The sequence below is a fragment of the Sphaerodactylus townsendi genome, linkage group LG01 (genome assembly GCF_021028975.2).
Source record: "Sphaerodactylus townsendi isolate TG3544 linkage group LG01, MPM_Stown_v2.3, whole genome shotgun sequence".
Taxonomy (NCBI): Eukaryota; Metazoa; Chordata; class Lepidosauria; order Squamata; family Sphaerodactylidae; genus Sphaerodactylus; species Sphaerodactylus townsendi.
In genome coordinates this window covers 17,616,000-17,637,852 of record NC_059425.1, presented here as the reverse complement: position 1 = coordinate 17,637,852, position 21,853 = coordinate 17,616,000, and the positions used below count along the sequence as shown (strand labels likewise).

Here is a 21,853-nt window from a genome sequence, read left to right as displayed (position 1 = left end):
TCAGGGGTGTTGACCTTACAAGGAACTCGTGTGTGTGTGTGTATTATTGTTAATACTTGTAGCCTTATGCGCTGTCAGCAGCTTAGGCAGCCCAGATGTCAGTCGGAAGGGCTGGTAGATGGAAAGACCATGCCATAGAGTCCACCCTCCAGAGCAGTAATTTTCTCCCGAGACACTAATCTCTAGTTTGGGGCTGAGCTGTAATTCCCGGGGACCCCAAGTCCCACCTGGTGGCTGGCACCCCTACGCAGGAGACGTTAACCCCAGCGCTCCGGCCTCTGAGCTTGCATTCCTCTGCAAAACTCCTGAGCTCAGCTGCTTCCCTGCATCTCCTGGCTCTCAGGACGCCCACGGCCCTCGCTTGGGCGCGGTGGAATGACTGAGGGTGTCACTGCTGTATATGGCTAAGGAATGGCGTTTGCCATGGTTACTTCAAGCAGGGGGTCCCCGCCTTTTGTCCTTACATGGGTCTGCAAGGGTAGGAAATGGGGTCTAGGCGGGGGTGGGTTCTGGCCTCTCTGGCAGGCAGCTCAGCCGTGTATGTCCATGAAAGTCCCAAGTGACAGGTGGCCTGGACCATCTCCAAATATGGCATGTGTGAAGCTGTCCCTTGACTTCTGCAGGGGCACGACTGGGGGCAGGAGGGAGGAGCAGGGAAGTTGGGAGTATAAATCCCCGAAAGCCGGTCCTGCAACGGCCACCTTTTGCTTCCTTCCTTTTGCTCTGGGCTGCTGCAGCTAGCTGGTGAGTACACCTTGGGGAAGTCAGCTTTGATTGGAAGCTCTTTGGGGCAGAGGCTGCATGTGGTGTTTGGTGCGGGGGGGAGGAGGAAAAGCACACTCACACAGTAAACACACTGTTCTTAAATCCATAAACTCCAATCTCTTGTGCTCTGTGTTGAATTCTTGATCTAAAGTAGTGGCCATGGCTGAGATATTTGCATCCCTCTCCTTACTAACCTGTGTAATCCCTTTGTGCTGGGAAAGTGGAGTGCATTGAAGTGGGGAGAGGAATAGCTGAACAATAATTAAAAAATAGATGGGACAGTGTACTCGTTTGGATCCCTATTGGGGAGAAACATCAGATACAAAAAAATCTGAATAAATACCTTGTCCCTTTGATAGCTCACAACATTCTGGGAGCAGCAGTGGCGTAGGAGGTTAAGAGCTCGTGTATCTAATCTGGAGGGACCGGGTTTGATTCCTCGCTCTGCCACCTGAGCTGTGGAGGCTTCTCTGGGGAATTCAGATTAGCCTGGGCACTCCCACACACGCCAGCTGGGTGACCTTGGGCTAGTCACAGCTTCGGAGCTCTCTCAGCCCCACCCACCTCACAGGGTGTTTGTTGTGAGGGGGGAAGGGCAAGGAGATTGTCAGCCCCTTTGAGTCTCCTGCAGGAGAGAAAGGGGGGATATAAATCCAAACTCCTCCTCCTCCTCCTCCTCCTCTTCTTCTCCTCCTCCTCCTCCTCTTCTATTTTATATGCACAACAACCCTGTGAAGTAGATTGGGTGGAGCGAGATTGACAGACCCAAGGCCCCCTTGCAGTCTTCCAGGACTGAGTGTGGATTTGAACCCGGGTCTCCCAGAGTCTAGTTTTGACTTGAACCATTACGCTGCACTGGCAGCACAACGCAATTGCCCAAATGAAAACTGTGCCCCGTGTCTTCTTTAACGAGAATAACTATAGCTCAATGGATCCGTATGTACAAAGTCTCACATCTGGTCTTCGGTTAAAAGGATCCCTGGGGCCTGTGGCGCTATGATCTCGCAAAGGCGCTGCCGCTCACTTGCCACTGTAAAGCTCTTGTGAGGCAGAGAGATTAATGAGGGTCGCTTTGGTATTGTGTTGGGAATGCAGCAAACATGGGTTTGAATCCTCCCTCAGCCGTGGAGATCATGGGGTTAACAAGAGACAGTTGGCCTGCTTCACAGGGCTGTCATAAGCGTAGAGAAGAGAGGTCAGGATAAAAAAATTGAGAGAGGGAATTCCAGGGCAGATGATCTTTGACCCAGTAGAAGGCAGTTCCGTATGCTCTCAACCTATATCCAGTTTCATAGCTGCTCAGCTTTCAAATAGGTTGTCTAGTAATAACACACGCAGGGAGATTTTCCTTCTCAGTCCGACCTGCGTTGATTTTGTGACCACAAAGTAGTTGGAGTGCAAGGTTGTTTTTTTAATTGCAAATTCATTGGTGCGGCCAGCTGAGCTCTCTCTGCCTTGCCCTTGGCAAAAACTTTACCTTCATAAAGGCTTGTGAGGCAGTGGGCTCTTCTGGATTCAGGAGCTGCGTGGCTGCGTGGCACCTTCCCGCTAACGTGGGTGCTCCCGTCCCGCCCACTGGCATGTTTGTCACTCACACCAATAACTCCATTCCCCTCCCCCAGATTGGACTGTAAATCTACTATATCCCTATCCTTAGTATTCATAAGGAAGGCATCTTACTCTCGTCTTACTCTCATCTTACTCTCTTAACCTGGATAGCTTTAAAAGGGGCTTGGACAGATTTATGGAGGAGAAGTCGATTTATGGCTACCAATCTTGATCCTCTTTGATCTGAGATTGCAAGCGCCTTAACAGACCAGGTGCTCGGGAGCAACAGCCGCAGAAGGCCATTGCTTTCACATCCTGCATGTGAGCTCCCAAAGGCACCTGGTGGGCCACTGCGAGTAGCAGAGAGCTGGACTAGATGGACTCTGGTCTGATCCAGCTGGCTTGTTCTTACGTTCTTATGTTCGTCCGATTGCCACTCCCTACTAACAACAGATTAATAAACTTGGATCAAATTATCTAATAACAGGGGCTGTGCAGAAGCTAATTCCACCTAGCTGTGGCCACAGGGGCATAGTCTAGCTCCAGGATCTGCAACCTGCGGCTCTCCAGATGTTCATGGACTACAAATCCCATCAGTCCCTGCCAGCATGGCCAATTGGCCATGAACATCTGGAGAGCCGCAGAACTTCTAGCTAGTATTTTTCTGGATACTACCATATAGTATTGCTGAGGGTAGCATTTTGAGTCTTGCTAACATGTAAGCCCTGCGTTGCTGTGGGTCAGCCAGGTGAGAGAGATAAATTGCCAGTGGTTGTCCAATGCAGAGTCAACCCTAATCTTCTCCGACTGGTGAAAATTCCCCGTTTCGGGCAGAGAAGGCTTAGCTCCCCGAGATCTTTTTAACTGGAGTAGCCCGGGATTGAACCTTGGATGCCTTCATTCAAAGCACATTCTCTGTGCTGGGCCGTGGTTGCTGTCTGATCTAATTATTAATATCAGGCCTCATGAACATATATAGCTGCCTTATATTCAGCGAGTCTAGTGTTCCACATAGCTTTTCAATTTCTCTGACGGGCAGCAGTTCCCCAAGGTCATTCACAAGGAGAGGGTCTTTCCCAACATCTGATATGGGAGAGCCTTTAACTGGAGATGCCAGGAATTGAACCTGTGTCATTTTGAGCACAAGCCAGGTGCTCGGCCACTAGTCCGCAGTCTCTACCTTCAAAATAGCCCATGAAGCTGCTTTATCAGCTCTTTTCAGATGTTACGATCCCAAATGCCGGGAACCTACCAGCTGCACACGGATCCTTCCAATGTGCACGTTCAACGTGTTGTGTGAACACAGGCAACATGCATATTTACCATGCACTCTGGTATGTACAAATTGCCGGTTTGTGTTCCTGCCCACCAAGGCTGTACATACATGATGTTGCCCCTGTTCACGCAATGTGACAACTGGTACATATTAGGATGATGTATGAGTGATTGGTAAGCCTTTGGTGTGCGCAACTAGGGCGCTGGGAAGGCAAGCAATGGTCCATCTCATCCAACATGTGCCTAAGACAGAGGAAAAGGGGGGGGAACATGACACCTGGGGCAACACCTGCTGCAGGTGCCGCCACCCCCTACCCCGCGCCCCAGTTACCTTAGCTGGTGGGAGCCTGCTGCGGGCCGCCCCTTGGTCTGGCCCAGCCAGGCTGTGCCTTCGGCCGGTGGAGGCTCCACCAGCTAAGCGGGGCCAAGCAGAGGTGTGCTCAGTTGTGTGCCTGGGACATGTGACCCCCACATGTCTTTGTGAGCGCTCCACCCCTGGTCTAAAAGAGGAGAGAAGAGTCTTTCCAGCACTGTCTAACTAAGATCCTTTAATGGAATGAAACTGGGATCTTAGGCAAGCCAAGCAGATGTTCTAAACCCATGGTGGCGAACCTTTGACACTCTAGATGTAATGGACTACAATTCCCATCAGCCCCTGCCAGCATGGCCAATTGCCAGCATCAGCAGGGGCTGATGGGAATTATAGTCCATAACATCTGGAGTGCCAAAGGTTCGCCACCACTGTTCTAAACCCTACCCCATCCTCCACAATATGGCCCAGAGGAGCCATTGGCCAACATCAAGTGAGACATGTTAAGAAAGATAGGATTAGGTTTACTCACTAAGTAGCTGCTGATAGAATCTCCTCCACGGATCTGTCCACCTCGCCTTTAAAGCTGTCTATGCTTGAAGCCGTCGCGATGTCTTCCAGCAGCAAAGTGTGCCTTTGTAACGCTCATGTAAATTAGTTATTTCATTTGTCCTAAGCGCTACTGCCTCTTGGCAGTAAGAGAAATTTCTTCTACTGCTCATTTTTAAGGGTCACTTTAACCGTACGCTATCTTTCCCCCCCCCCCTAGTGAATCGACACCATGTGTGACGACGAGGAGGTCACCGCTTTGGTGTGCGACAATGGCTCAGGCTTGGTGAAAGCTGGCTTTGCCGGGGATGATGCCCCCCGTGCTGTCTTCCCCTCTATCGTCGGCCGCCCGAGGCACCAGGTAAGGGCGCTCTTCTTGGGGTTGTATCCCACGGAACTGTACTGCTAAAGTGCCGTAGAATCATAGAGTTGGAAGAGACCCCCAAGGGCCATCAAGTCCAACCCCCTGCAATGCAGGAACACACAATCAAAGCACTTCTGACAGATGGCCATCCAGCCTCTCCTCAAAAACCTCTAAAGAAGGAGACTCCATCACACTCCTAGGTAGTCCATTCCACTGTCGAACAGCCCTTACAGTCAGGAAGTTTTTCTTGGCATTTAGGTGGAATCTCTTTTCCTTTACTTTGAACACATTATTCCTGGTCCAAGTCTCTGGAGCTCCAGAAAACAAGCTTGCTCCCTCACCAACATGATATCCCTTCAAATCTCTAAACATGGCTATCACGTCACCTCTTAACCTTCTCTTCACCAAACTAAACATCCCCAGCTCCCTAAGTCTCTCCTAGTAGGGCATGGATTCCAGGCCTTCGACCATTTTGGTTGTCCTCCTCTGGACCCGTTCCAGCTTGTCAATATACCTTCTCGAATTGTGGTGCCCAGAACTGTACACAATATTCCAGTGTGAATGTGTACATGCCCGCATGTGTACACATGGGGCGTGCTTGTCCCAAACCTTAGGGCTGCCAACTCCAGGTGGGGAAAATGCTGGAGATTGGGGGGAGGGCAGAGCCTAGGGAGGGCGAGATTTGGGGATCAGGTTCTCAATGGGGTACAACAATGTCATCAGGAACTGATCTCTGTAGTCTGGGCATCAGATATAATTGCAAGAAATCCCCAGGCACTACCTGGAGGCTGGTAACCCTAACCCCGGTGCAAAGCACTGTTGATCTCTTGTGCCGGAGGAAGGTGATTTGTGGCAGTGGAAAACACCCCAGTTTTTAGACTAGGTCTGCAAGAGCCAAAGCTCACAGAGACCCTCCCAAGCCAGCAGCCCAGTGGTGGGATCCAAAAATTTTAGTAACAGGTTCCCATGGCGGTGGGATTCAAACAGTGGTGTAATGCCAAAGGGGCTGGGCGGGGCACGATGGGGGCGTGGCCAGGCATTCCGGGACGGGGCATTAATAATTTCTCTGTTACTGTAAAAAACTCTTACTGTAAAAAAAAAGTTCCCAATTTTTTTCTGTCCATAATTTAAACTCATTACAGCAAGTCCTATTGTCTACTGCCAACAGAAACAACTACTTCTCCTCTAACTGACTGCCTGTCAAATACTTAATACTTTCAAATGCTTAATTTTGTTTCTAGAAATCAAAAGAAGGATACTTTCCTTAAACAAGGAGCTTTACCGTATTTCTAAAACATGTTTTTAAAACAGCCCAACAGGGAGAATTATCCCATTCTCTACCTACGGTAACCAGCCACATAGGAAACAACAGGACTTTATGATTTTTGGAGCTAATGGAATTTCTAACGGAAAAGCAGACCCAGTTAGTAACCCCCTCTCAGGAACTGGTGAGAACCTGCTGGATCCCACCTCTGCAGCAGCCCCCTTTCCTCTGACTGGCAGCAACAAACGCGGCACGGCCCTAGATTTTGCCTGTCCTTTTCGAGACGGCTCTCTTGTCCCGAAAGGGCTGCTGAGGCCACCCGAAGATCAATCTCCCGCGCCAGGGGGCGTCCCTGACAAATTCCGACCGGAGTAATTAAGAGATAATGTGCCTGTTGGCATTCCAGAAGGATAACGTTTCCCCCCCTGTGTGAAGTTATGCTCTTAACCTATGGCCTGGCAGCTGCTTTGAGGAGAGGCAGTCATCTTGGAGCTGGAGGAGGGCAGGAATAAGGATTGATAATGTGCTCCTCTATCTATATTTACATCTCTATATTTACATCTATAAATGTATATTTATGTTGCTGTGCCTCAAGCATGCGATCCCTGCAGAAACAGTTGCCCCGCTTCAGGGGCAAGTCACTCAGGCAAGCATCCAGCAATACTAGGGTTACCAACCTCCAGGTGGGGCCCGGAGGCCTCCCAGAATTACATCTGCTCTCCGGATGAAATAAATCAGTTCCCCCAGATAGAAGAACCCCTTCAGAAGGCAGACTCTTTTCCTCACAGAACATTTGAGAATCATTTTGGCTTTTTTTTTGTCCGCATTGTGTGGAAAAATAAAACGTTTCAGGTGAAAATGATTCGTTCACACACGTCATATCTTTGAAGCTACGGAGACTCAACATCTCTACATGTTGCTGACTCTCATATCATGTCTGTGCAGCTTTGAGGATATTTCACCCAAAATTTAAAAAAAGGAAAAACGACACGTTTGCATAATTGGCAGCCAATACGGAGTTTATTAGTGCACAGCAATGACGGAAATGGTGGGCAGCCACAATGCCAGAAGACAAAATGTCTGTAGGACGCTTCACCAAATGGTGGACAGCACGGACAATCGAACTGAAGCGGCAGAAAATGGTGGGCAGCAAGTGGGAAGCGGCGGAGAAATGAAAGGGAGAGCTTCAAAAATCTGTCGGGAGAAATAAAATGTTTCTTGATCTCCGCACAGCAAGCAGGAAATGTTTTGAAAACGTTTCAGGAAAAAAAAGATCGCTAGTTTAGCGTCTTCAAATAAAACTCTTTGGGCTGAAATAAAACATTTGCAAGACATTTTGGCCTTCAAGCTGTACAGAATTTCTGCAGGAAACATTTTATATTCCAGCCGCAAGCCCTTTTATTTGTGTTGTTAGGAAAGGACTTTTGTGGCACTGTGCCCTGCTGACGTACCTCCCTTCCCAAACCTTCCCCCAGGCTCCACCCAAGGGGCATATCTATAAAAAATAGTGCCCAGGGCAAGCAGTAAAATACACCTCCCAATGCCAGTGTAATTCCGCCCCCAGCGTCCTCCCTCCTGTTTAACCCCCTTGCCTGCCCAGCTTTGGGTCAGGAAATTCCTGGAGATTTGGGATGGAGCAGTGGCGTACTGCCCATGGGGACATATGGGGTCAATGTCCCCAGGCAGAGGCCACTTAGTCACATGAGGGTGGAAAATTGCCCCCATACCCCTCCTCCCTGGAGACCCCCCACCCGAAGTCTTCACAGTGTTTAATTGGACACACCCCCAAGTCAGAAGGAGCCACCCAGCCTGTACCAAGTCAGTGCCGTCAACCTTGACTCCCTCTGGGCAGGCTAGCTGCCACCCAAACATCCCCGATGCTTTCTGCTGGCAGCTGCTCGGTGCCTTGGCTGAGGAGGGGTAAGGGGCCTTGCACACATTGTGATGGTGCTGGCTTGTTGAAAGCCTAAGCGAGTGGAGCGGTGTCTGCTCTTCCAAGAGAAGCTCTGCACTGCTCTCACACACAAGCCTCTGGAGAGAGGTGGGGGGCACAGGGCAGGCAAGGGGCAGGATCCTGGCTTTGCAAAGGGGGGGGGGAGCCAGCAGGGTTCCTGTGAAGATGGGAAGAACTCCATAGGCACCGCCCTCCCCCATTTGCAAAGCTGGATCTCCCCAGGTGACTGGGACACAGGGCAAGAGACATGTTATGCCCCTGTAAGCAGGTTCTTCTTGAGGAGAACCAATAGCTGAGTGACAGAGGGCATGCAGAGAAGGATTGTGGCTCAGTGGAAGAACCTCTGCTTAGCATGCAGGTCCAAGGTTCAATCCCTGGCATCTCTACAACACCAGGAAGCAGGTACTACAAAAGAGCTTAACTTGAGAACCTGGAGAGCTGCTGCCAGTCAGAGTCGGCAATCCTGAGCTTGATACGATACAGATCCGACTCAACAGAAGGCAGCTTCATGCATGTGCAAGATCGTATGTTTAACCCCCGAAACCATGCTTCCAAAGGATCTCAGGTGTTGTGAAAGACCTTTCTCCACCTGAAACCTTGAAGACGTGTAACCTCTATCTGTGGGTTCTGCGGGGCAGAACTTGAAAATGAGTTTGCAACAACAAATTAAAAAACAAAACAAAATGGTTTACTTTCTTAACATATAACATCAACATTTAACATCACACTTCAAGGTCCTGTTCAGGTTGCATTTTCAAGTCCTTATATTTACAGTCTACTGATACTGCCAAGTGCAATTCTTCTTTGCAAGTGGGTTGGCTCCTGAAGACTCCAAGGGCTTGATGAACAGGATTCAACATGATGAAGGTTTCCAGGAGAACTCTCACCCATTACAAACACACAAAAAACCCTGAAACAATAAACTCCAACATTTACAACATAGCAAAAATAAACAACTACCTTCCCACTAGTTCCCAACAACATTGCAGTTACCTTAACAAGGTGTTAAGGGCTTATCCAGGGGTCTCCAAACTATGGCCCTCCAGATGTTCATAGACTACAATTCCCATGAGCCCTACCACTTGTTCATGCTGGTGGGGGCTGATGGGAATTGTAGTCTGTGAACATCTGGAGGGCCATAGTTTGAAGACCCTTGGCTTATACAAATCAAGGTCTGAGTCTGGTAGCCTTGTCTCCTCCAAACTACATGAGCTCTGCAGCCTCCTGCTCCACCCCTTTCTGGGTCAACCCATTCTGAGCATGGGGGTTACAGACGCTCTGCCAGTCAGAGTGGACCATTGTCTGACTTTGTATAATGCAGCTCCGTATATTTATTTGCAAGCAACTCTTGCACTCTTTTCATGCTTTTGTGTGCTGTCTCTAGGGCGTCATGGTGGGCATGGGTCAGAAGGACTCCTATGTGGGAGACGAAGCTCAGAGCAAGAGAGGCATCCTGACTCTGAAGTACCCCATCGAGCACGGCATCATCACCAACTGGGACGATATGGAGAAGATCTGGCACCACACCTTCTACAATGAGCTGCGTGTGGCCCCTGAGGAGCATCCCACCTTGCTGACTGAGGCCCCTCTCAACCCCAAAGCCAACCGGGAAAAGATGACCCAGATCATGTTTGAGACCTTCAACGTGCCCGCTATGTATGTGGCCATCCAAGCTGTGCTGTCCCTCTATGCCTCTGGCCGTACCACCGGTAAGAGAGAAACGTGCAAAGCGGCGAATGTGCCTAACCGTAACTTTCCTTACTTTGCGTGCAGCCTTTGAGCAAGAAGAAAATGCCTTCTTAACCTCACCTGGGATATTCGGAACAGGGAACAGACATTAGGCCAGGCTGTGAGAAGCAGTGGAAAAACATTACGCAATTATTCAGGGCCTGTAAGGCAGGGTTGTTCCACCAGGCATATGGTTGAGGCAACCATAATATCATCTGTTAAGTCCAATAAATTGAATTGAATTGAAAAATATACTAGAACAGGGTTCCCCAATGAGGTGCCCATGGGTGCCAAGCTTTTCAGAAAGTGGGTGGGGCCATTGTAAAGCAAGGGTTGCTATCAACTGCCCTCTTTACATTGAAAACGTTTTCCACTGGGGTATGAGGAGAACTAGGAAGTATCTGGGCTCCCACGGAGCATTCTACTACAAAGAAGGTCCAGGAAATGATGGATTAATATACAGATTTACCGTCCCCCTTTCTGTGGAAAAGTGTATTAGTGATTCGGTCACCCTCCTCAGGATTTCCTTCTTCCCAGATGTTACAAGGAGGAGTTATTCCATTTGAGTCTACGTCCTGAGGCGGCCATTTTGAGTTTGGCTGACCTTCTATGGCAGCCATGTTGGGGTGGTTCTCACTTCTCCCTCTTAGAATCCCCAAAGGTGTGCACAGACACAAAAAGATTGGAAGACTCTGTACTCAGTACTTGTTCCACCTTCTTACTTCCTGGGATAGGTTGTTTTGTGGTTTGTCCAGTGGATCCAGCTTTTGAAAGACTTCTGTGTCGTGCGAGCTGTGTGGACCAGTGAACTGGGATGCTTTAAAGCAGCATCTTATGTTCTTGTAAAGCATCCGGTCAGGTTACTGCTGATTCACAACAACCCTGTGAAGTTCCCCAACGTGGAATTTTGAAGGCAATAGATGAGAAGAGGAGTTTTCCATTGCCTTCATCTACATAGCAACCCTGGACTTGGTGACTTCCGATCCAAGTACTGACCATGGTCAACTCCTGTTAGCTTCCAAGCTCTGACAAGATTGGGCCGATCTGGGCTGCTAGGCTGCTATTTGTCTATGTAACCACAACATAAGCGACACAGAGAAGCATAGATCGATAAGGGATTCTTGGCCTTTCTTGGTGGACCTAGCAGTTTTTGCATTTCCTAAAGTCCTGGCACTGTTCGCAGATAACTGGTGGTTCTCTTTCCATAGGCATTGTGTTGGATTCTGGAGATGGTGTTACTCACAATGTGCCCATCTATGAAGGCTATGCCTTGCCTCACGCCATCCAGCGCTTGGATTTAGCTGGCCGTGACCTGACAGACTACTTGATGAAGATCCTAACAGAACGTGGCTACTCCTTTGTCACCACTGGTAAGAAGGTTATCGTTGGGTGAACTTCAGTACACAGCAAATGTTGGGTGGGATCCTGAATCCGGGAGTCCCAGTAGTGGTGCCTGGCAAAGAATTAAAGTTCGGCCTTTTCCACAGATGTTGCTTACAATGTTTTCAGGAGTTCTTGTAACCATCATTTTCTACGATGTTTGCTGGCACCCCTCACCTCCAAACGTTTTCAAAACCACGTATCCTGTTAACTCCAAATGTTTCTTTTTGTTTGCACAAAAAGACTATTTATTAGTTTGTGGGCTGTGAGGTGACGTAGCTACCACCCACCCTTTTTAATTTTTTCACATGTTCGGTAACGATGCTTCATTGATTCAATTAATCATTTCATTGCAGCAACGAAGCATCGATTCTACATTTAAGAAATCCTGAAAGCAATGTGTAGAGGGCAGGGAAAAACAGCAGCCATCTGGGAGGCATGTGGGAGGCCCAAACAGGAGGTGTGGATAAGGCTGTGGTGGCGAACCTTTGGCACTCCAGGTGTTATGAACTACAATTCCCATCAGCCCCTGCCAACAGCCAATTGGCCATGCTGGCAGGGGCTGATGGGAATTGTAGTCCAAAAACATCTGGAGTGACAAAGGTTCGCCACCACTGGGATAAGGCATCTGGCAGGAAAGAGAAAAATATGAACCACAAATTTCAAAGCCCGGTGGTTCCTCCTGACAACTCACTGAGATTGTCCCCCCTGCGGCAACAAAGCATCAATTATTGTAAGCTGACCATCTGTCCCACTTTTGGCGCGACATTCACAGTTTGGGAGAACTTGTCCCGCGGGTTTTCCCCAATGTTTTGGAAGGCTGCCGCACTGCCTTCTGGGGCACAAGGCAGTGCGGCAGCCTCCCGGGCGGCCGCAGGAGCGCACAGCCTTCTGGGGCGCTGCCGTTTCCCGCCCTGTCACAGGGGCATCCGCAGGGGCATGGCCTTCTGGGGCGCTGCCATTTCCCACCCTGTGACAGGGCGGGAAACGGCAGCACCCCAGAAGGCTGTGCGCTCCTGCGGCTGCGCGAGTGTGCGCGCCCGCGCACGGGGGTCTGCCCACCGTCCCGGTTGATGAAGGTGACCATCTGGTCACCTTAAATTATTGCCAACAGAATTTCAAAATTTCAGAATTTCAAAATTTCAGAATTTCAAAACCAGAATGTGATGTGTGGAGGGCAGGGGGGAAATGGCAGCCATCCGCAGGGGAGGTGGGATGACCAAACAGCAGGCTTGGGAAAGATGAAACGTTTCATTGTGAAACATTTCAATTTGACTGCACTGTAATGGAAGTTAGCTAGGTAACGTTTCATCTAAAAACAACACAGTAAAAGCGTTTTCAGAAACAACAGAGAAAAATCTGTTTGGAAACACTTCCGGCACCAAACAAGGGAAAACTGGTGCAGAACTCCGCGGAAGAAGTGTTTTATTATCATCCTGAAAATGTTGTGCAGGAAAGGCCTCTGATGGGCTTAGCTGCTCTGTAAGAACCAGATGTCTCTTCCGCTGCAGCCCTCTCTGGGATGAGTCAAACCCCTTTCTCTTTCCTCAGCTGAGCGGGAGATTGTGCGTGACATCAAGGAGAAGCTGGGCTACGTGGCTCTGGATTTCGAGAATGAGATGGCCACGGCTGCTTCCTCCTCTTCTCTGGAAAAGAGCTATGAGCTGCCCGATGGTCAAGTCATCACCATTGGCAATGAGCGGTTCCGTTGCCCAGAGACTCTTTTCCAGCCTTCTTTCATTGGTAAGATATAGGGTCTTTGAGCCTTCTGGGCTGGGGGAACAACGGAAGGTTTTGTTTACTTGTTTCAATTTATAAGCTGCCCTCCTCACAAGGGCAACAGGGCATGTAGACCAGGAGAGAATGTTCCAGAAGAGTAAAAGATGGACTGGAGAATAGCTACTGCTCTAGCTTTGGAGAATAGCTATTGCCCTAGCTTTAGAGAATAGCTATTGCCCTAGCTTTGGAGAATAGCTATTGCCCTAGCTTTAGAGAATAGCTATTGCCCTAGCTTTGGAGAATAGCTATTGCCCTAGCTTTGGAGAATAGCTATTGCTCTAGCTTTGGAGAATAGCTATTGCTCTAGCTTTGGAGAATAGCTATTGCTCTAGCTTTGGAGAATAGCTATTGCTCTAGCTTTGTAAAAGAGCAGGGATCCAAACCCAGGAAACACAGGAGTGAAGGGGGAGGGTTGGTTTTTATTCCCGACTTTTCTCACCCTTTAGGGAGTCTCAAAGCGGTTTACAATCGCCTTCCCTTTGCCCCGCTCTACAATTTATCCCTTGTGAGGTACGTGGGACTGAGAGAGTTCTGAGAGAACTGTGACTGGCCCAAGATCACCCAGCTGGCTTCATTGGAAGAGCAGGGAAAACAAACCCTATTCACCAGATTAGAGTCCACGGCTCACGTGGTGGTGTGGGGAATCAAACCTGGTCCTCCAGATTAGAGTCTGCCCCTGTTAACTGCTATACCATGCTGGCTGTCCACATTCCTTCACCAAAGCCACAGCTGGTGGTGGAAAGTCCTGTCAAGCTGCAGCCAATCTATGATGACCCTGGAGGATTTTTAAGGCAAGAGCCTTTTAGAGCAGTTTTGTCATTGCCTGCCTCTGAGTAGTGACCCTGAAGTTCCTTGGTGGTCTCCTGACAAAATACTAACTAGGGCTGACCCTGCTTAGCTTCCAAGATCTAATGCAGTGATAGCGAACCTTTTCGAGGCCGAGCGCCCAAATTGCAACCCAAAACCCACTTATTTATCGCAAAGTGCCAACACGGCAATTTAACCTGAATACTGAGGTTTTAGTTTAGAAGGTGTGCGTTACTCGGGAGGAAGTTTGGTGGTAGTCGGTGGCTTTGCTTTGAAGCAACCTTTGCAACTCTTCCAACGGGTGAATCACAACCCTAGGAGGGTTTACTCAGAAGCAAGCCCCATTGCCAGCAACCGAGCTTACTCCTAGGTAAAGGATCGCGCTTTAATTCTTAGCATGAAAATCAGTGGGGTTTAACAGCGCTGAACAGGGTTACCTACACTGCTTCACCAAAACTAGGTCTTAGGTTTAGTGCTAATAATCGAGCCCAGGCCAGCCTAGATGTGTGTGTGTGTGGGGGGGGACTCTGCATGTGCCCACAGAGAAGGCTCTGAGTGCCACCTCTGGCACCTGTACCATAGGTTCGCCACACTTATCTAATGAATCTGGGCCAGATTGGTCCATCCACGTCAGGGTATAACCACAACTACTGATTGGCCTTTGGGGGGAGAAATCTGATCCGTAGACTAGCCTTTCATCCTTATAATAGCTGTCACAGCATTTTGTGTCAATGAATTTCTTTATGTTGAAAACCTCCCAAGTGGGGAAAAAAAGGTTTTTTTCCTCACCTGGGAGGTTTTTAACTTAAAGAAATTGCATTGAAGTCTGTTAATTTTAGAGGGACTCTAAGCATGTGTGTGTGTGAGGGCGGGGGCACTTTTGGAACAATTCATAACCATTTGTCCTCCTATTCTTTCTTCCGATCCTACTCATGATTTTGTAGACTGGCTGCTTTGGGCTGTGTGGCCATTCCCTGTTAGTTTTTGCTCCTAACATTTCCCCCTCATCTACAGCTGGCATCTTCGGAGGCATGTCATGGTAAGAGGTGTTTCTCTCTGTAACACAGTGCAGAGTGATTGCGTAGTGGGGTATATGTTATGTCCACAATGGGATGAGCCACATTAGCTTGTGTCTGGGTGGAGTTAACTTGCTGTTGCATTTGAATGCCTCCAGGGGTTTTTTTTGGTGTTTTTTAGTACTGGAAGCCAGGTTTTGTTGATTTTCAGACCGTCTTCCTCTCTTCCCCACCACACAATCCCTCCACCCTATGCCCTGGCAAGAAACACATCATACGGTGACATGCCTCTGAAGAGGCCAGCCATAGCTGCGGGAGAAATTTTAGGGGCAAAAACTACCAGACTGTGGCCACACTGCCCAGAAAATCCACAACAGCCAGTTGATTCCAGCCGTGAAAGCCTTCAACAATTTTCTAAACCGCTGCATTGCCTCCCCCATGGGAGATGGGGACGACCCCTTTGAGGGTCCATAATTTTGGACTCCCTGAACCAAACGTCACCAAACCTGGGTGGTATCATCAAGAGAGACTCCTAAAGCTACCCTGAAATTTTGGTGCCACTATCTTTAAAAAAATGCTCCCCTGACAGGCACCCCAAATAATTGCCCCAATTGCTTGTACTTATATCGGTACAAGTCCTTTCACTGCAATGGTTTCTTTATAAGGGAAGCTATTGCTTGGGAGAAATGTCAAGCCACATTAGTTTGCTATGCAATTAAGAGATGTTCAAGGGGTAGGCATTTCAGTGGCAAGAAAGGTCAACCCGTTCCTTTCAAGACTGCTAAAAATGTCACAAGTGTAAGGAACTGCTAAACCTTAACTGACACCCATCAGGAAGCACAAGGAGAAGATCAGAGCGGGAGTCTTGATTACACCAGCCCTCACCAAGGGGTATCAGGTAGACATTCCATTTATGATCAGGCTCAAGGATTTGACAGTGGGTGGAGATGACAGCTGATCTCTCTAGGCCCAATTTCCTTGCTCTTTTTCCACCCAAAATAGGCAAGGAGGCTGCAGCAAATTCCAGTTCCTCCTCAGTTTAAGGGAAGCCTCTATCTCCAGTTGGCAGCTGCGGTAATCCGAGGCTGTCACAAAATCCTTTGACTTTTGCCCTTGATGAAAGGTTCTTCTCCACTGGATCTCCTCCTGCAAGAGATCTCGTGTCCTCTGACCTCCCCGTGGTTCTTTCTCCAGACTCCTCCAAGTGTTGCGGGTTGGCCTTACATGGTCAACAAACGCTCATAAGTAAATGCCACGCGGAGGAGTGTAAACGCTAATGAAAAGAGGGATGGAGCCTGGCCAATGATTTCAGACGTCTTCAGATGGGAAGAGCAATGGGACATAATGCAAGACGTAGCAGGTGGAGAGTTGTCGTCTTTTCCATCCTGCCAAGTCAAACACTCATAGATTTCTCCCGTATTGTGATTGGTGTTCTTGCCTTCTTGGCAAGTCGAGACAACCCTCTAACCAATATGTGCTACTTTGCATCTAGGTAATCATGCTATGGGATATGGAATTATATAGTCTGATCTTGTTGTATCTTAGAAACTAAGCAGGGTCAGTACTTGGATGGGAGACCACCAAGGAAGACTTTGCAGAGGAAAGAGATGGCAAACCACCTCTGCGTAATCACTTGCGTTGAAAACCCTACGGAGTCACCATGGGTCAACTTGACTCAATGCCACTTAACAGACAGACAACCATGCCTAGAGAGAGCAGTATAGGATGCAGGGAAAATCCACGTTTCATGCAGGGAGTTTAGGATCCATGCCATCAAATAGAGCGATTTGGTTATGACATGCACCTGCAAAATGTCCATCGTCACATTGCAAAATCTTATCTTTTGCCCAGGCATGGAATCTGCCGGTATCCATGAAACCACCTACAACTCCATCATGAAATGCGACATTGACATCCGCAAGGACTTGTATGCCAACAATGTGCTCTCTGGGGGCACCACCATGTACCCTGGTATTGCTGACCGGATGCAAAAGGAAATCACAGCCTTGGCCCCCAGTACCATGAAGATCAAGGTGAGGCTGGCAAATGTATGGCAAAGCCATAGTTCCAGTAGGATTGGAAATAAAGGAACGTCCACTTATTTGGGTGGTTGCTCCCTTAAGGACCCTGAGAGCTCGACTCTGCTCTGCAGAGATCCACCCTGATTGCAAGCCATCACCCCCTCTGGTCCAAGCGTTTTCCTTTTGTCCTGCAAAGCAGCAAGCTTATTTTAGTGCAGAGATACATACCTTCTCAAGGGTGGATGCATTTCCTCCACATTTCTTGTCCTATGGCATACAGCATTGAACTAGACAGACCAGAGGCTTGACAGACAAGAAAGCTTCCTCTGTTCAGGGACACCGTAAACACTTTAGGAGGGGGAGCTACAGATCAGTGGTAAAGCCCATGCTTTGTATACAGATAGTGCCAGAATCCCTGGTGAAATATCTTTAAATCCAGCAAGAGCAGAATAGTCCCATGGTATGCGATCCGTGGTCCAAAATAGTTTCAGAGGGTAGCTGCGTTGGTCTGCAGTGCAGCTGCTAGACTTGAGTCCAGTAGAACCTTTGAGAGCCACAAGACTTTGGGAATGTGAGCTTTTGAGAGTCAAAGTTCCCTTTGTCAGATGCCCCCAAAATACAAGTCAGCAAACCGCAGGGAGGATCTCTTTGCAAACTGTTGAGAGTACTTTTTCACTTCACTGGGTGCTGCATTAAAAGAGTTGCCCACGGTGGGTCAGGAAATTCATGAAGATTTGTGGGCGGAACCTGCAGAGAGCGGGGTTTTCGAAGGTCTAATGCCAGAGTCCACCCTCCAAAGCTGCCATTTTCTTCACGGGAAGTGGTTGCTGTTGTCTGGAAATTGATTGGCATTTCAGGAAATCCCCAGGCCACACCTGGAGGCTGGCAACCCCATGCACTGTCCTCTCTCATCATTTAAGTCACAAGTCAGCGTCCGGGGCGGGGGGGGGGGGGAATGGGGTGGGAGCAGAGGAGGGAGTTTTTACCACCATCTATCTTTTAAACATCTATTCTAGTACTGGTTTTTACTATTGTAGTATATTTTTGTATTAATTATATAGTTTAATGTTTTAAGGTTTTGTGGTATTTTGGGAATTTATTGTGACCCGCCCTGATCCCTGATAGGGTGGGATAAAAACCGAAAAATAAATAAAAGGTGCTTTAGAAAAACCATAAACAAGGGAAATACCCTGCAGTAGCTTCACCTGTTGAACTCATGCCTTGGCAGCTACAGATTGCGAACTGAGAGCTACGGGGTGTCCTATGTGGTGCCTTAAAAAGAGCATTTGGGAGATGTCTGAGGGGGGTTATGATTGAAGTCTATAAAATTATGCATGGAGTAGAAAATGTTGACAGAGAGAAATTTTTCTCTCTTTCTCACAAAACTAGAACCAGGGGGCATACATTGAAAATGTTGGGGGGAAGAATTAGGACTAATAAAAGGAAACATTTCTTCATGCAACACGTGATTGGTGTTTTGATGGGATTTGGCAAGTGCCAGTCACACAATCCAGTAATGAAGGAGTTAATTGTTGCATGCTAATTAGTTAGTGAGGTCAGAAGTCAGTGACCAGGTAATTGATACCTATTGGTCAGGCAGACCTGGGAATATGCTGCCACAGGAGGTGGTGATGGCCACTAACCTGGATAGCTTTAAAAGGGGCTTGAACAGATTTATGAAGAGTCGACCTATGGCTACCAATCTTGATCCCTCTTGATCTGAGGTTGCAAATGCCTTAGCAGACCAGGTGCTCGGGAGCAACAGCAGCCCATTGCTTTCTCATCCTGCACGTGAGCTCCCAAAGGCACCTGGTGGGCCACTGCGAGTAGCAGAGTGCTGGACTAGATGGACTCTGGTCTGATCCAGCAGGCTCCTTATGTTCTTAGTGTCCATGCACATGCTTTGACAAGGATGCATGCCTGAGATAAGATTTCATCCAGTCTGAGATTAATTTCTAGGGCACCTGGAAGAGGCAGCTGTACCCTGAAAGGTGATGGTGCATGCAACTAACACTAAAAGAAAAAAGTTCTAACCTCCCCCAAAGACCATGAGAGGGAGGGTTGCCACCCTCCAGGTGACAACTGGAGATCTCCCGCTATTGCAATTTATCTCCAGATGACCAGGATCCGTTCCCCTGGAGGAAATGGCTGCTTCAGAGGGCGGACTCTTGGTTGTTATACCCCAAGAAGTCCCTCCCCTCCCCAAATCCCACCCTCAAAATCTCCAGGTATTTCCCAACCCAGTGCTGGCAACCCTAGAGAGAGTTAGCAGGAACAGGTGCCAGAAAACTGGGCCAATACGTAACCTTTCAATGACAACCCTCCCGATTTCTCTCCTGCTTTAGATCATTGCTCCTCCTGAGAGGAAATACTCCGTATGGATTGGCGGCTCCATCTTGGCCTCTCTGTCCACCTTCCAGCAAATGTGGATCAGCAAGCAAGAATACGATGAAGCAGGGCCTTCCATTGTCCATCGGAAGTGCTTCTAAACACCTCCTTCCCTCTCCTTGCTTCCTTTGCGTCTCCGTTCGGACTCCCAGTCACCCCCTTTTCCTCAGGGCTAGCATCAGCATACCTTGAAGTAGGGCATCCTCCCAACACCTTGGGCCCAATGCTACTGCCTGTCTGCCCATCTCCTTCACCACCTGCCTGCCATTCCCTCACCCACCTGCTTCAAAGAGCGCCACCTCCTGTGCTTCTGGCTACCTACCATTGCTGGGAAAGCATGTGGACGGTGGCGGTCACAACAATGGTGCTTCCAGATGCCCACATCTCTCAGTCCCCTCGAGGAAAGGGCATGCAGGTGGCTGTGGGATGGGTTGTGAAACAGCAAGTTGTGGATGGGGGCAGGAAGGGAGGTGTGACTGGGAGTCCTGGGGGTGGTCAGAGGAGGGGAGAGGTCCCCTGAGCATTCTCTGTTCAGGGCCCATCAAAACCTGGAACCAGCCCTCTCACTCATGAGGTCACAAGTCCCTCCTCCTCTGTCCTCTTCCACCCATATAAAGCCTGTCATCGTAACTTAACACCTGCATAGAACAAAAGGGAAGATTTGCAAAAGCATTTGGAATCCTCAGGGAATGGTTTTCTCCATCAGAAGGCGGCTGTGTCACATACACAATGCTTGCACCTTGTAAAAAGTTCCATTTTTTGTGTGCTAACAAAAAATCAACTTTGTAAAAAAAAATTGTTTAAAAAATTTCTCTGACCTTTCCTGTCACAAAGTCTTAAATAAAAAGCATTTTACAGCGAGACACTGTGGGAGAGAATTCTATTCTAGGACACACACAGCCTTTTGGACAAGGTCTGAATGAAGTCCACCTGACCCCATTTAGCAAGTTCTTAATTCACATTGCAAGCCCACATTGCAAGCCCATGCGGTAAAAACTTGATTTCTTCTTTTGTCTGAATGAAACCTTTAATACTCCAACTGAAGATTTTCTTCAAAAAAAGCCGCAAATGTCAGCATTTGGAAAATTAAAGGAATTGCTGCTATGAATCTGTTCTCCTGGGATAGAGATAACAGAACCAATTCCTAGGGTGCAACCCTATGTATTTATCAAGAAGAAATCAAATTTCTAACACCTATGGTGGCATAAAGAAATGGAATACAGGGGGTCGCCCAGTGAAATCTCAGGCCTGGTTTGAGCGTGCAGAAGAAAAAAATGGCCGACAGAGCTCAGAGGTGGGAGAATGGCTGAGCACCCCTCTAAACAGCAAGATAGTATATTGGATTTGGATACCTTCTTCCCCTTTTTCCAAAATGCAATTTTTTAAATACCTGGGGATGTTTGCACAAAACCAGTTCAGTGTTGGTAATGAACTTTAAAACACTACATAGCTTGAGACTAGAGTATCTGAAGGATACTTTTCTCCCGTACATACCTGCCCAGGAACTAAGAATCCAGAGACGCCCTCTTGATTTTCCCGTCTATCAAAGAAGCTCATCTGGGGATGAATGAGAGGGGGACTTTTCAGTGGCAGCCCCATATTTATGAAACCACCTCCTCAGTGGGGTTCATGTGGCTTGCAGCATTCATTTCACTTTGTGGTGCATGTATTTTGTGTTCGTATGGTAAGCCGCTTTGAATTCCCATAAGGTAGAAAACTGGCTGATTAGTGATCTAAATAACCCCCACATAGTCTGCAGGTGACCTTGTTTCACTATCCTATTAATGGGCTAGGACAGTGGTGGCAAACCTATGGCACTCCAAATGTTCATGGACTATAATTCCCATCAGTCCCTGTCAGCATGGCCAATTGGGAGGGGCTGATGGGAATTGTAGTCCATGAACATCTGGAGTGCCATAGGTTCACCACCACGGGGATAGGAACATCACAGTTACTTCTAAGGACTTATAAGAAAACAGAGGCCAGGTTGCGAGCAGCATACAAACTGGTAGAGAGTCCTGGTCCATGAAAATAGCTTTAACACACAACAACCGTCTGAAGGCTGAACAAAATGTTTATTAACATACAAATAAAAAAGGAGTTTGCTTTTTTCCCTTTGATTCCTGTGAAAATATTTGCTAAGAAATTAGCTTAAGGTTTCTTCTAAAAACTGAAGAGAGAAGAAAGTGGAGGCAGAATGTGTGTGTATATATATACACACACACATACACACACAAAAGTATACAATACAGAATTATTACAACTTTTAAAAGTACTAAACATGCCAAATTTTCTTTGTTGGAAGGGGGGAGAAGACGAGAAAATAATAAGTACAAGCATGTTATCCTCATCCATTTATATCTTCCCATGATGGTTAGTGGTGTGGAATGAACTGTTCAGGAAGCCCAAAGATTGATATAGCAAACTGCTACACCAGAAAGATTATGGGATGTGGGACAATCTTATTTGGTGAGTTCATTTAGCCGCAGGTCAGATTTGGAAGCTTTGGAAACTGTCCTCAATATTTCAGACACAGAAAATGATGAAAGAATAATTCCATTGTCAGCATCTTTTGAAAAATAGTTTTAGAAGACTTCTCCTTACTGACTATGCATTAAAAGAACCTAGTAAAAGACAATTCACATCACTGTGAAACAAGGCAGACAGATCCATCCACAGGTTGGAATGGCACCAAGAAGAAAATG

At 47.9% G+C, this 21,853-nt stretch overlaps 1 protein-coding gene across 1 annotated transcript; it reads left to right on the top strand.

Moving 5' to 3' along the window:
• Positions 1-628: 628 nt before the first annotated feature.
• On the top strand, positions 629-20,009 carry LOC125441438 (actin, alpha cardiac muscle 1-like). Its single transcript, XM_048512006.1, has 7 exons — positions 629-744; positions 4,668-4,808; positions 9,414-9,738; positions 10,966-11,127; positions 12,689-12,880; positions 16,591-16,772; positions 19,106-20,009. The coding sequence occupies exons 2-7, from the start codon at positions 4,680-4,682 to the stop codon at positions 19,247-19,249; spliced, it is 1,134 nt and encodes a 377-aa protein (XP_048367963.1). The 5' UTR covers positions 629-744; positions 4,668-4,679; the 3' UTR covers positions 19,250-20,009.
• The last annotated feature ends 1,844 nt before the right edge of the window (positions 20,010-21,853 follow it).